Here is a 14,839-nt window from a genome sequence, read left to right as displayed (position 1 = left end):
CTCCTATATTTAGAGAGGTTTGCTTGAATGAAATATAGCTTAAGGCATTTTGATATGGCTGGTGTATTCTAGAGCTATGATGTTTGATGAATGTTTATTGATGAATTTTTTGTCCTTTCTTCGCAGTTCAAGATACGATTTCTATTTATCCCAAGCTAAGATAAAATATATAATTCACACAGGATATTTTATAATGTTAATCCCTATTTGGTATAATGCAATAAAAATGTTACGACGTACTGTAAATGAGTTTGTTATTTATGTGCTTTACAGTTGGGGTCATTGTTATGTAGGTGACAGTTTTCAGTATGTGTATGTTATGTCAGGTTGAACATAAATGATATATGATATCTTAATGCCATGGGGTATAAGATCCTGCTTGGTTTTCATATGTACTGAACATGTATATATATATGGGACCAATTAAAATTCAAGATGACAGCTAGCTAGCGGACATACAGCATCTTGGATGTAGACAATTGATGATTTTTATCACTCTTTCTCAGAAAATACTGAAATGATCTCATTTACATTTCATCTGTAGGTTCCCTTGGCATTTTAGGATAGATCTGAAAAAAGATGGTCAACTGACAGATAATTTGTATTTTGACAATTGAAGTTCGTTATTGCTATTTTTTGAATACTAAAGGGATTTCTCTCAAATTTCATTTGCAGGTTCCCCTTCAGCTTGGTGCCTAGTAATTCATACAGTATTACATTTTGGGGCTAATCAAGTTTCAAGATGGCCATCAGACAGCCATCTTTGATTTTGACAGTTAAAGTTTGTTTTCACTGTTTCTTAGAAACTAGTTTAGGGTTTTCTCTCAAATTACTATTTATGGTACCCTTGATCATACTTTTTATATTCATGCACATTAAAGTTTTGGAGCAATGGAAAGACAAGATCACCAACAGGCATTTAACTTTGATTTTGACAAATGAAGTTTGCTATCGCTATTTATTGCTATCAGAGAAGGATTATATAGGCCTAGCCTGTTTTCTGAGAATACACTGATTGTTCTTTCTGAAAGTTGATTTGAAATCAAGACTCACCTATTCCATATACATTCAATACTGTCTATAAAGACTACTCAAGGCAATCAAAAAAAAAGTTGTGTTTATCGCCATTCTAAATTGTCTCATAAATGGCAATTTAGAATCCTAAAATGGTCTTTTAAGCAGGTCACTGGTGGTCTTTAAACAAAGGTGGTTGCTAATGCAGGTTTCACTGTATATAGTTATGCATATAACAATATAGGACTGATTAGAAGAAAAAAAAACATGGTGTAGATGTTGATCGTTGAAGTATATTTTGCAGCTATTTTGACTTCATATGTTCTTAATTTATACATGCATCATGTATCATATGAACCATGCATTAATCTAGCTGTCTTGATTGATGAAATGAATTTTCCATCATTTTCTCAGTAACTGTTAATTAATGAAAGAATTCATCATCATATAAAGTACCGTTATCGACCCAATAAGCGCCCAGGGCGTTTAAAAAAATGAAAAAAAATGGAAAGGTGCTAACCAGACGAAATTATTGCAAATCTATACAGTTTTGTGTAGTTTGGGTCTTTATTTATGCCTGGGTAATTGTAATTAAGCCCTCAAAAAATGGAAGGGGCGCTTATAGGGACATGGGCGCTTATTGGGTCGAATACGATATTAATATTTTTAAGTAGAAATCTTTTATAAACGTTTCCCATTTATATTACAGGATGCCCACCAAGGGTAAATACATTGCTGGGAAGCAAGTATCAAGATGGGATGCGGAGTCGGAAAAAGTCGACATCGAATACAAAAACCTAGACAACGCCTCCACCTCCAAGTTGTCCTTCTTCAGTGGACAGAAGGGTTGTGCCTTAAAACTTCTCCTGTTGGCGGCTTGTCTGGCTGTTGGCATGATCGTCGGCTACGTCATACGACGTAACGTACATGACGTCTTTTTACCGCCCAGTCATAAAGAAACAGTGCCACATAGACAGGTTTGTAATATATTTTAATATCATTCAGGTTGATTAATTAAACATTACATTGGACATTTGGTAACAAAAATGTTTACTATAGATTTATTAATGCCTGAACAATTGCATGCACTGCCACTCATTTGAACTCTTGTAACAGTATATAAACACTGAGTTACTGGTCATTCATTTATGAACAATAAGGTTGATTCAGAGTTCATTAATTGATGAAATTACCGGATGGTCAAATTAGTTTATAACCTACATTGTATATGATCTTTATGACCTTTTGAACAAGAGATCATATTCCTCTTTTCAATTTTTTTAACAACTTCATAAGTTACTATTTGTGGAAATGATTGGATGCTTGTTTGACACTCGATAATATTTTGAAAGTCATTACTTTATTGTTATCTTAAGTTTGTTAAATGTACACTGTATTAAATGGTGCCTTCCTGTGTGTGGCCCTAGAAATCCACTATGGCCGCAGGTCTTAGTAGATCTATGTTTTAGTAACAACCTACAGAGTGAAATACATTACCATCAAAGCTCTATTGGTATACATAAGTTATTGCCTGTTACTGTAAACTCAATTCCTTGGTGAGTTCTCCGTTCTCACACTGCTAATGGCAATGGAATGGAAAAGGCCAGCCCTAATATATACATACCTCAGGGGGATGCATCACCATGCAGCGTTCTCTGTGGCTAGATCTGTATCACCAATACCTTGTGTTTTGGGGAACTACAGTAGTTTGCATTTAGATATAGCTAAAGTTAATAAAATAAATCTGTCTTAATTAACACAGGACCAATTAGTTTGCTGATAAAGTAACTGAATTGGTGAAACTAGTGAATAAGATAACAAGAATACAGACGCTTGTTAAGTTTTTATGCACATTCCATAAAATGGAGGAGAGGGGGATTTTCCATGTCCAACTTACCATATAGTCCTGTTCATCCCTCATTTTTGAAACAGAAAAAGAGCATTTATGTCTTAGACATTCTAGTTTTCTGAGGAATTTGTTACATGCATGACTCTTGCTCATTGACCTAGTGATATAATTTCAACATTCCTAAATTTTAGCTTATGCGTGTAATATCTGCAAAATAGTTCTCAACAGCTTATTTCCTGATCCACTCGTAATCTTCAAAGAAATAAGACTTGCCATTTAATTAATGTGCATGTGATACTTTACATCTCTAACTCTCAAGGTAATATGCCGACCTAGTTCATCACTGGAGCCAGTCATACATATTAATTAGATTCTTTTTTTTTTCAACAAATTGTTCTTGCTGTTTCCCATAGCTCTATGACTAGCTAGGAAACTCTCTAATAGTTGTATCGCATGACTGTCGCTTATGTAGAAAGGTTATAACAACCGACTATACACAGCTCATGTCGGAATTCTTGAGACATAGAGGAGCTTGTGAAAACAGCAAAGATCAAGCCCTGTACTACTGAATTATCCTCAAGTCAGGATCACTGAAAACTTTGATTCCTATGGGCCTTCCTATTGATTTTCCTGTTTGCTTGTGTACTGTTTATTTTCAAGTATGGAATGTATGTTTGATGTAATAATGTGATACTTCATCTGCTGAGATGCACAAAAGAGAAAAAAAATATGACTAAAATCGAAGTTTTATGTTTTTAAATGACTTGTGAAACCTTATATTCAGATCCAGTAATGCTATCTCAAATTGAAGAAAACAAGACCATTAAATGTCATATCTTACCGTAATTACTATGACTATAAGGATGGATGAATTTTGAGGCGATAAATAAATACAACTTCTTGGAAAATTCATTTTGACAGCATTCCTTTTCCTATAGTCTTCTACTGTGATATGCCCAAATACACTTCAATTGCAAGTGGATATTCTTTCCTGGTGACTTGCATACTATTGAAAAAAAAATTTGCTGCATTTGAAATGAAAGATGAATTCAAATATACATGTACATCTTAAGATCCCAACATACAATATTTACCATAGTTCCACTTTCCTCATTCATCTCAAAGATATTTATCAATTAGAAATCTAAGAAAATAAATTTTGTTACTTAGCTTGCACATTGCAATATGTGGACAGAAAGAGGAAGGACAATTTCTGATAAATATTAGATATTATTAAATTTAAATTACAATTTTCAAATGATAGCATAAGAATTGAAAATGTTAAAAAGATCAACCCAACAAATATTTATATTTTTTGGCCTCAGTGTTGTGCCAGACTGAGTTATAACTGGCACAACTTTGCCATGTTGAAAGCAATTAAACTGTATCAGTATATAGCGATTAGTGACAGCTCGAGTATTAGGAACAGACACCAGAAACACCATCGATGGCATCCCCATATATACCATCATTTTGAACATATGTATAAACCTTTCAACCAACATCCAACATCTCTATTGGGGATTTCCCGTCAAACAAAAGGAAAAAACTCTTCGTACTTGAGAAAATATGCTGTGAAATCTTTCGTTTGTTCTTTATTGATTTTAGGCATACAAGACACAGCTGTACACTGTGTTGTCAATAATCAAATTCCGTTACCATACTTTACTACGCTTGCAGAATTATGAACAAAATGGCAATTTTCATTGTCCAGATATCTGTATTTTTGTCGTTGGAGGTTTCTTTCTTTGAGGTCATATTCAGTATATTGCCTGTCCCTATAATTCTTCTCAGTCATGTGTAATTAAATCATGACGACACAGTTGATGAAATGTTGTTAAAGTGGCTAATTTTTGGATCAAACAATAAATGTATTACTTTGAAGTGTAATATAATGTATAATTATTAACTTAGTTATGAATACTTTTATAGAGCTTACTTTATTTGGATTTTATTCCATTGCCATATTCACAACTGAAATTCTGAACAGTGCATGTATACCGTTGCTATGACGGCAACATTGTGGTACTGGCACTGACTGATGATTGCAATCATTTAGAAGTTGCTGTTGGTCCATTGTTTTTATCCTAGAACTGAGTTTTCCTTCATCATCAAAAGTTTGTTTGTTCTTTCGTGGCCACAGCTGCTAATAGAAAGTAAAAAACAATTAAACAGCACCAATCTCACTGTTAGGTGGTTAATGGTACTCTAGCCCCATACAATGGCCAGTAAATCATGGAAGATGGCAACATAAAACTCACATTACTTCCCTTATAGAAAATAAAATGTCAGGACTTATTTAGAGAAGCCTTGCTAAGGAGGCTATCTCCATGGAATCAGTGCCAGGTGCCAGTATCTTAGTACAAAACCTAATCTATCCCCCAAAGGCCTGCAGGGGTCCAAACTGTATATAGATACAGCTAAGTTCTTAATCGTAAGACAATTATTGGCCATCTAAGAAAACATTTAATGGTGTTATTAGTACAATGTAATTATAAAGTTTTGTGCAAGTTTTTTTTTGAACAGCCAATCAAAATGGTTAACACATATAACTAGAATGAAGTGGTGTTCTTACTGGTTAGTTTACATTGTACTGTACTCTACCCAATGAGCTCTAGCTTTTTCTGCATTGATAGAAGATCTCTACTTGGTTGAAGTATCTGCTTTTATTAATACAATGCTTCATTTAATTGTATTTTACAGGAAATTCAAGATTTTGACGACAATCTCAGACTGCTGATCCAGCAAGATCTAAATGATGCCAATAATTTTGATGACCATATAAGGTAAGCTAACTAACCTAAATGATGCCAATAATTTTGATGACCATATAAGGTAAGCTAACTAACCTAAATGATGCCAATAATTTTGATGATCATATAAGGTAAACGTAACCTAAATGATGCCAATAATTTTGATGACTGTATAAGGTAAACTAACCTAAATGATGCCAATAATTTTGATGATCATATAAGGTAAACGTAACCTAAATGATGCCAATAATTTTGATGACCATATAAGGTAAGCTAACCTAAATGATGCCAATAATTTTGATGACCATATAAGGTAAACTAACCTAAATGATGCCAATAATTTTGATGATCATATAAGGTAAGCTAGCTAACCTAAATGATGCCAATAATTTTGATGACCGTATAAGGTAAACGTAACCTAAATGATGCCAATAATTTTGATGATCATATAAGGTAAGCTAGCTAACCTAAATGATGCCAATAATTTTGATGACCATATAAGGTAAGCTAACTAACCTAAATGATGCCAATAATTTTGATGACCATATAAGGTAAACTAACCTAAATGGTGCCAATAATTTTGATGACCATATAAAGTAAGCTAACCTAAATGGTGCCCTATATTATCAATATCGTGGTCTATTGCACATCACGTTACAAGAATGTTCCCAATTGGTATAAGTACTTTTGCTGTTCTCAGTGGTAACAAGTTTATTCCTGAAGATAATGTGGATTGTCATCACCACACTATGTTACTGTAAATAGATATATGAACTAAATGTCTGTCTGACTTCCGATTGGTCATCATCTGTCTGAAGCATAGCCGCTTAGCGCCCATCTGATTTCTTTAATTCAATTGCCACATTATGTGATGAGATTGTTATTTAATTGGTCTGACCAATTAGCAGCCATTTAGTGCGAATGAGAACATCGACGGTCCTGTCTGGTCGTTAATCCTTGAAAGTAACACGTGATTTGGGTCTAAAACGAGAACTGACCAGACAATGACGATGTCTAAGTACCGTCCTCGAGAGCCAGAACATGTTAGTGAGTCAGTCGTGTAATAAACATGTTTTTGTACCATGTCTTATGTCACCTCGTAACTAATTAAGTACATTCTAAAATAAAAACCAACCAGGAAGAGATGATACCAGGATAACATGGCGTTAGTTATATGGTACACCAGCATATATATAGACAGATATCCACTCCCTTATCTGTGTAAGCAGGATAAGTAAGTGTGAGCAAATAATGTCTTAAAGGCATTAAACAGAATATCCATAAAACTTCTTCTTCTATAATGTATAGACAATAAATCTATTAGAAGCGGGTCTGAAAGTACAAATTTATGTCTGTGTGATTTGGCCACAAGGGAAATAAGACAGATGTGCTGGTAGATATTGTCCCAATTAAAATCGGAACTTTTATAAGTAACACAGAGGATGGACCAATGTTTTACTCTTTATTTGTATTCTTTATTTCCTGGATAAGTATTTGTTTCATATTCTTTGTAGAGGTAATGTCAGTTTCATACTACATTGAATTACAAAGAGTCAAACAATCACAAACAAATGCTACAACAAAGAGACAAACAACCATTGTCACAAATAAATGCTATCTCTAAGAGACAAACAAATGCTATTACAAAGAGACAAACAACCATTGTCACAAACAAATGCTATCTCTAAGAGACAAACAAATGCTATTACAAAGAGACAAACAACCATTGATACAAACAAGTGCTATCTCTAAAAGACAAACAAATACTATTACAAAGAGACAAACAACCATTGTCACAAACAAATGCTATCTCTAAAAGACAAACAAATGCTACCATATAGAGACAAACAACTATTGTCACAAACAAATGCTATCTCTAAAAGACAAACAAATGCTATTACAAAGAGACAAACAACCATTGTCACAAACAAATGCTATCTCAAAGAGACAAACAACCATTGATACAAACAAATGCTATTACAAAGAGACAAACAACCATTGTCACATACAAATGCTGTCACAAAGAGACAAACAAGTGCTGTCACAAAGAGACAAACAACCATTGATACAAACAAGTGCTATCTCTAAGAGACAAACAAATGCTACCACAAAGAGACAAACAATCATTGTTACAAACAAATGCTTTCATACAGAGACCATTGATACAAACAAATGCTGTCACAAAGAGACAAAAATTGCTGTCACAAAGAGACAAACAAATGCTGTCATAAAGAGACAAACAACCATTGATACAAACAAGTGCTATCTCTAAGAGACAAACAAATGCTATTACAAAGAGACAAACAACCATTGTCACAAACAAATGCTATCTCTAAGAGACAAACAAATGCTATTACAAAGAGACAAACAACCATTGTCACAAACAAATGCTATCTCTAAGAGACAAACAAATGCTATTACAAAGAGACAAACAACCATTGATACAAACAAGTGCTATCTCTAAAAGACAAACAAATACTATTACAAAGAGACAAACAACCATTGTCACAAACAAATGCTATCTCTAAAAGACAAACAAATGCTACCATATAGAGACAAACAACTATTGTCACAAACAAATGCTATCTCTAAAAGACAAACAAATGCTATTACAAAGAGACAAACAACCATTGTCACAAACAAATGCTATCTCAAAGAGACAAACAACCATTGATACAAACAAATGCTATTACAAAGAGACAAACAACCATTGTCACATACAAATGCTGTCACAAAGAGACAAACAAGTGCTGTCACAAAGAGACAAACAACCATTGATACAAACAAGTGCTATCTCTAAGAGACAAACAAATGCTACCACAAAGAGACAAACAATCATTGTTACAAACAAATGCTTTCATACAGAGACCATTGATACAAACAAATGCTGTCACAAAGAGACAAAAATTGCTGTCACAAAGAGACAAACAAATGCTGTCATAAAGAGACAAACAACCATTGATACAAACAAGTGCTATCTCTAAGAGACAAACAAATGCTACCACAAAGAGACAAACAATCATTATTACAAACAAATGCTATCATACAGAGACCATTGATACAAAAACAAATGCCGTCACAAAGAGACAAACAAGTGCTGTCACAAAGAGACAAACAACCATTGATACAAACAAATGCTATCACAAAGAAGTAAATGCAGATTACTCAAACATAATCAAATTGAAGTGATGTGTATCAAAATGCCTCACATATTGGTATAGTGCTATGGTCTATATGGTATAGTGCTATGGTCTATATGGTATTGTACTGTGGTCTATAATGTATAGTGCTTGGTCTGTATGGTATAATGCTATGGTATATGGTATAGTGCTATGGTCTTTATGGTATAGTGCTATGGTCTTTATAGTATAGTGCTATGGTCTCTATGGTATAGTGCTATGGTCTATATGGTATAGTGCTATGGTCTATATGGTATAGTGCTATGGTCTATATGGTATAGTGCTATGGTCTGTATGGTATAATGCTATGGTCTATATGGTATAATGCTATGGTATACTGTATGGTATAGTGCTATGGTCTTTATGGTATAGTGCTATGGTCTTTATAGTATAGTGCTATGGTCTCTATGGTATAGTGCTATGGTCTATATGGTCTCTATGGTATAGTGCTATGGTCTATATGGTATAGTATAGTGCTATGGTCTGTATGGTATAGTGCTATTGTCTGTATGGTATAGTGCTATGGTCTGTAAGGTTAAGTCGTATGATCTATATGGTATAGTTCTATATATGGTCTGTAGCTATATACTTGTACTTAGTCTCCAATGCTATTGTAAGAGGATAAAGGTTCTTGAGCACAGCTTCTTGTTCAATTTGACCATGAAAAGTTGTAGCAATTAAAACTTTATGTTACTATTTCCTGTCCTGCTAATCATGTTATTTCCCCCGTCAGTATTCACACTTTTCGTTATCCATTTTATCTCTTCACTGGAACACTAAGCTCAGTAGAATTAATCCAATATTAAAAAAAAGGCTGCAATGCTGGACGTGTTCACCATTATATGGATGGAAACTGGATCTAAAACTGCCAATAGGATGAGAATTAGTGTAACGTACGTGATAAAGCTATATTAACACACTCCGACATGCTGAGAGCATCTACAGAATGTAAAGTCATGCATTATCTATACATTCCTACGATAATACAATATCGACATGTGTAATGAACCACTCTTTTTTAACACCTCAATTGAACAGCACAAAGCACAGCTGTGAAAACTCTCAACAATTACATTTTAAGTCATTCTTAACATAGAGTAAAGAACATGCCACTACTATAATGTTAATTTGATTTTCTCACGGTTAGAGAACTGAAGCTGAGAGCTGTAGTTTTAGGTATACATGTAATGGTTTTTTCACCTCCATTACAACAGTGCACCATTATCATGATGGTGAAATGTCTGTTTCTTAATTAAATAATCGGAAGCGTTGAGATTATCAGAAATTTAGGTGAATATTAAGTTGCAAAGCTAAATATAGACATCATGGCAATGTGAACCTAGAAAGCAACGTTTTGACAAAATAGTATTTAAATGTGTATTTATTAGGTTTCATTGAATGCGGTATGCATATTCATCAATGTAAATATTATTTTTTTGCTTTGTAGTATTTTCAGGTATGATAGATGTTGTTTTAATTTGTTATTTGTGTGTCATGTTATTAATTACCAAAATTTAATCTGCACCCAAAAGATTTAGAGATGAAAAGAGAGCATAATTTTTCTTTGAAATATTTTAAAGATGGGTGAAAAAGGTCGCTTGTCCTTTAGCTAAACACAATCCTCATAAGAAAAAGTCAAAAATTAAATTTAAAAAAAATGATCATGCTGAGAAATGTTTGAGATAATAATTACAGAGAAATGGGATCTTTATTGAAATGGCAAATGATACAGTAATTGTTAAACATCATAAAGTTTTGTTTCTTTCATTAAAATAACCTGGTTATATGTATATTTCAGAAAGAAGACAGAGTTTGTCCATTTATCAGGAGTGGGCTACACCAACCGGTTTATAAAGTATGTACGGGAAATGTGGGGAACGTTCCGATTTGACAGCATTGATCTTCGTAAATATGGAGTAACACTCTCCTACCCCAACTAGTAAGTATGGAATGCAATCAGTCATTAAAATCTGTATCTACTACAACGTCAGTCTCTCAGTCAGTAACTTTCTTTATTGAAGTAGCATGAATTTGATTATTTTGGAGTAGTTGTCAGACACAAACAATATTTGAACATCATGGTATACAAGAGAGTCGTATCCTGGATGATTTTGATTGTCATTTAACCGTCAAACAAACACTGGGAAAAAGTCACCTGATTATACATTCAAGTTACCTTATCTTTTCTATAGTTATCTCCCCTTTACTATAGTTTAAGTTATCTCCCCTTTTCTAGAATTTAAGTTATTATCTCCCCTTTTCTGTAGTCAAGGTTATCTCCCCTTTGCTATAGTTAAAGTTATCCCCCCTTTTCTATAGTAAAATTTATCTCTCTTATGCTTGATTTATTTGGCTTAGAGACACAATCAAAGTGATCTTTACTCTTTAAAGAAATCTCCACTATGTATAGCAATATAAAGGGGATTGATAAGAATACATATATGTGACAATTATAACATTTCTAATGTAATGTAGTACCCTTCTTTTTTATAGCACAAATCCAAACAGTGTGGTTCTGAGGGCACCAAACTCAACTGTGATAATGGAAACCCATTCCAACATGTCAAATGTACACCCAGAGTACATGCCCTTCAACGCATTTTCTCCAGCTTTAGCTGTGAAGGTAAAGGAGACAACTCCAAATTGTTGTATGTAAATCAAGAGTACATGCCCTTCTTCTGTCAGAATGTAAGAGAAATGATACCAAAGTAGAAACACAAAGTGACAATAATTTTAAATGCCGAGCTGCCATCATAGAGGTAAAGGATTTGTCTTAACCTGAATATGTGAAGGGTACACATCAGTAATTACTCAGTCTGAGTCTGTATTTACTTGCCTCTGTTTTTACTTGCAGGGTAAATTAGTCTATGCAAACTATGGCACCAAGGAAGATTTTGAAGAACTAAATCTTGTCCACATAAATGTGACAGGGAAAATTGTGATTGTCAAATATGGGAAAATACACGCTGCCAACAAGGTATGTTACTAGTTTCCAATTCTTGTTAAAATTATACAACCATTTTCATCATTTCCTGCTTTAGAAATCAATTACTGTTTTCTCCCTTGTGTCATTGTAGAGAGTTATATCTCCTCTGAGTAAACTTATTAGCCCCTGTGTTCACCAAAACGGGGATAATTTGGGTCAGTCTGTCTGTAATGCTTGGTTTCTGTGCAATAACTGCCACAAATCTTAGGCAATTTTTTTGTAATTTGGTCACATGGTCAAATGTGACAAAGGCTCAGATGTGTTTGCTCAGCAGATTCATCGAACCCTATTTGGCGAAGTTATGGCCCTTTGATTAACAAAAAAGCCATTTTCGTCTGTTTTTGTTCAATAACTCTTGCAAATATAACCAGATTTTCTCGAAACTTGGTAACACGGTTAAATGTCTTATGAGCCTTGGCCAAGTTTGATTAACTCTTTCATAGAATCCTATTTGGCGGAGTTATGGCCCTTAATTTGAATAATGAAAAACACCATTTTAGGCTGTTTCCGCTCAACATATAACTCCCGTATATATCACTGGATTTTCTCGAAACTTTGTAACATGGTTTAATGTCTCAGGGCCTTGGCCAAATTCAATTGCCCTTTAAATAGCAAAAACCGCTATTTTCGTCTGTTTTTGTTCAATAACTCCCGCAAATATCACCTGATTTTCTCGAAACTAGGTGATGTAGATAAATGTCTCAAGGTCTTGGCCAAGATTGGTTGTCATTTTCATAGGACCCTTTTTGAGGGAGTTATGGGCCTTTGATTAAGGAAGTGGGGGATATAAATTCCATGAATTTATTTGTTTCCCTATATTCTTGAAACATAAATGATTTATATTGACAATGAGCAGTAAACAAGACAACAAATCCAAGATCCAAAATGAATCACCTGGCTACTTAAGGAGCCCTTTTGCTTCTCGAATTAAAACAAGATGTAAACTTAATTGTATTGAAAAATGAAGCGCAATTTTATACATTAATATACCTCCCTCTTTCCTTTCTTAAAGTTATAGTTTTCTCCCTTGTTTTTAAGTTATCTCCCTTAATTAAGTCATATTTACATTAATCATCCTTGTCGAGAAACAAAAGCCTGTGGGACACAGACTGCTGAGCGTTTAATCTCGGAAGATGAAATATTTATGTCGTTACTATGATAGACTGAAGTCAGTGTCTCGGTGAAAGCAATTTCATACCCAGGATCCGTAAATAGACATGGAAGCAGCTTAAGAGTACACATATAATATGCAAGTGTAGAATCTGTTGAATTGCATCTGTATTAAACACCTGTGGCTGTCCAGAAATAGGGACAAAATTCCAGAGATTTAATCTTAATTTGTTTTCATTTCTCTGCCAAACCTTATCTTGAAGGAAAGCTATTTCATGTGTCAATATCTCAGGTTAAATTTATTGATACTTTTGTTAACATGATGATACCTGTAGAAGAAAGGGTCCTGATATTTCTATTATGCCATTACTTAATGAATTAGATCCAGTTGATTGTTTTACACAGGACTCAACCTCTAGCTCTCCATGTCTCAGCCACTAATTTCAGATGTGCCAATTCTAACCTCTTCGGGCGGTTTCCTTGCACCTCCTAGTGGGGTTATTTTAGCTGTTGGAGGATTTGAAATGCAATTAAAACTGTCTATAAAAAAGACATAAAGGTCAAAGAAACAAAAACATCTTTAAAACCAAGAGGCCTAATCATGTCAAATTATGCTCAGAAATATAATTTTAGGCTCAAAGACAAATGGCTTTATTAAATAGATTGTATATAATTCCATAGGTGGTCTTTCATGTGAATTTTACTCTATATGAATTCAATAAAGGTAAAAGATACAGGTCTCTTAGGCCTGTTGATCCTTTACATGTATTTGATTGAAGTATGAGAGGAAATGACCCTGTATAAATTTGCTTTGTATCATAGATATTTGTGTGAATCAGACTGGTTAGAGAACGGAAATTAACCAATCACCCACACAACCGATTTATATCAGCCATTTTCTGGTTGTCATGGTTACAGCTTGTCAATAAATTCAAACAAAGCAGACGTATCATTCAATTTCATTGTTTTTGGTCATTAACCCAATAATAGACATGAAATCAGCGCCAGGTAATTCAGCAGCTGTAGCAGCGATTGGGGCTCCCACAGGGTATAGAAAACTAGTTAATTAAGATTAACCCAGCTAATCAAAGACATTTATTTCTTCAAAATTCTAATACTGTTTGCTATACAGATAACATTAATTTTTAATTGAGAAGTTCTGAAAGAACTTGTTGTTTCTTTAGAAATGTCAAAATTTCAAAAATTAGCCTGAACCTCTTCTGACACATCCTCACTGTCTGGTCCGTTGATTAGAAATTCATTATCAGATTGTTACAACAGATTGTTTGGACCTGATGATATCATACCTTTATAGGTGTATAAATCATAAAGGATGTGTCACTTTCTGTCATTAATGGCCGTAAACATCATGATCGGGGAAATGTTTAGTCATCCAGTAAAGCCAATCAGTGTCATCAACAGTAAAAAGAAGTGTTCTCATTAATTTAGGGCGACATCAAGGGTGTATCCTAGCTCATGTGTGACGTGTGTCAAGGTGATGGTATGGGATTTGTATGATTAAATTATACATAGAACAGAGTACAGGTTGATTATTGATGTAAATCACCGTCTTGAATTTTAGGGATCAAACCCAGGACCCCTGGCTTACTAGCCTAATGCTTAACTCATCCGTCTTAAAGAAATTTCTCTCTAACTGTGATGTATATTTGCAGCCAGCATTCACCAGGGTTACATTATGGGATAACCTTATAAATGTTGCCATTCATTTTACGAGAAGGACAAGGGAGTATGTTTCACAATTTAGTTATAATCCAGGTCTAAATATTATAGATATGTTGCATTCATGGTGAATGAAAAAACTAGGTTATTATTAGGGCATTTATGTTCCATTCTCCTATTTCTGCTTCTAACTAAAGCTTCATAATTGCTACCTTAGATATTGATTTACACATTGTGTTAAAGAATTTCTGTTACATATGCTACATAT

The 14,839-nt window shown here is 34.0% G+C and overlaps 1 protein-coding gene across 5 annotated transcripts in view; it reads left to right on the top strand.

The window, feature by feature from the left end:
• Positions 1 to 14,839, top strand: part of LOC138319403 (putative N-acetylated-alpha-linked acidic dipeptidase) — a 254,988-nt gene that overhangs the window by 211,390 nt on the left and 28,759 nt on the right. For all 5 annotated transcript variants that reach the window (XM_069262551.1, XM_069262540.1, XM_069262530.1 and 2 more), the window contains 5 exons: positions 1,724 to 1,991; positions 5,567 to 5,649; positions 10,594 to 10,734; positions 11,289 to 11,418; positions 11,650 to 11,772. In XM_069262551.1, the coding sequence (XP_069118652.1) occupies positions 1,725 to 1,991; positions 5,567 to 5,649; positions 10,594 to 10,734; positions 11,289 to 11,418; positions 11,650 to 11,772 (744 nt within the window). In that variant the 5' untranslated portion in view covers position 1,724. The remainder of the gene's footprint in view (positions 1 to 1,723; positions 1,992 to 5,566; positions 5,650 to 10,593; positions 10,735 to 11,288; positions 11,419 to 11,649; positions 11,773 to 14,839) is intronic.

The sequence above is a fragment of the Argopecten irradians genome, chromosome 1 (genome assembly GCF_041381155.1).
Source record: "Argopecten irradians isolate NY chromosome 1, Ai_NY, whole genome shotgun sequence".
NCBI classification, from domain to species: domain Eukaryota; kingdom Metazoa; phylum Mollusca; class Bivalvia; order Pectinida; family Pectinidae; genus Argopecten; species Argopecten irradians.
This window is presented reverse-complemented; position numbering and strand designations above follow the sequence as displayed.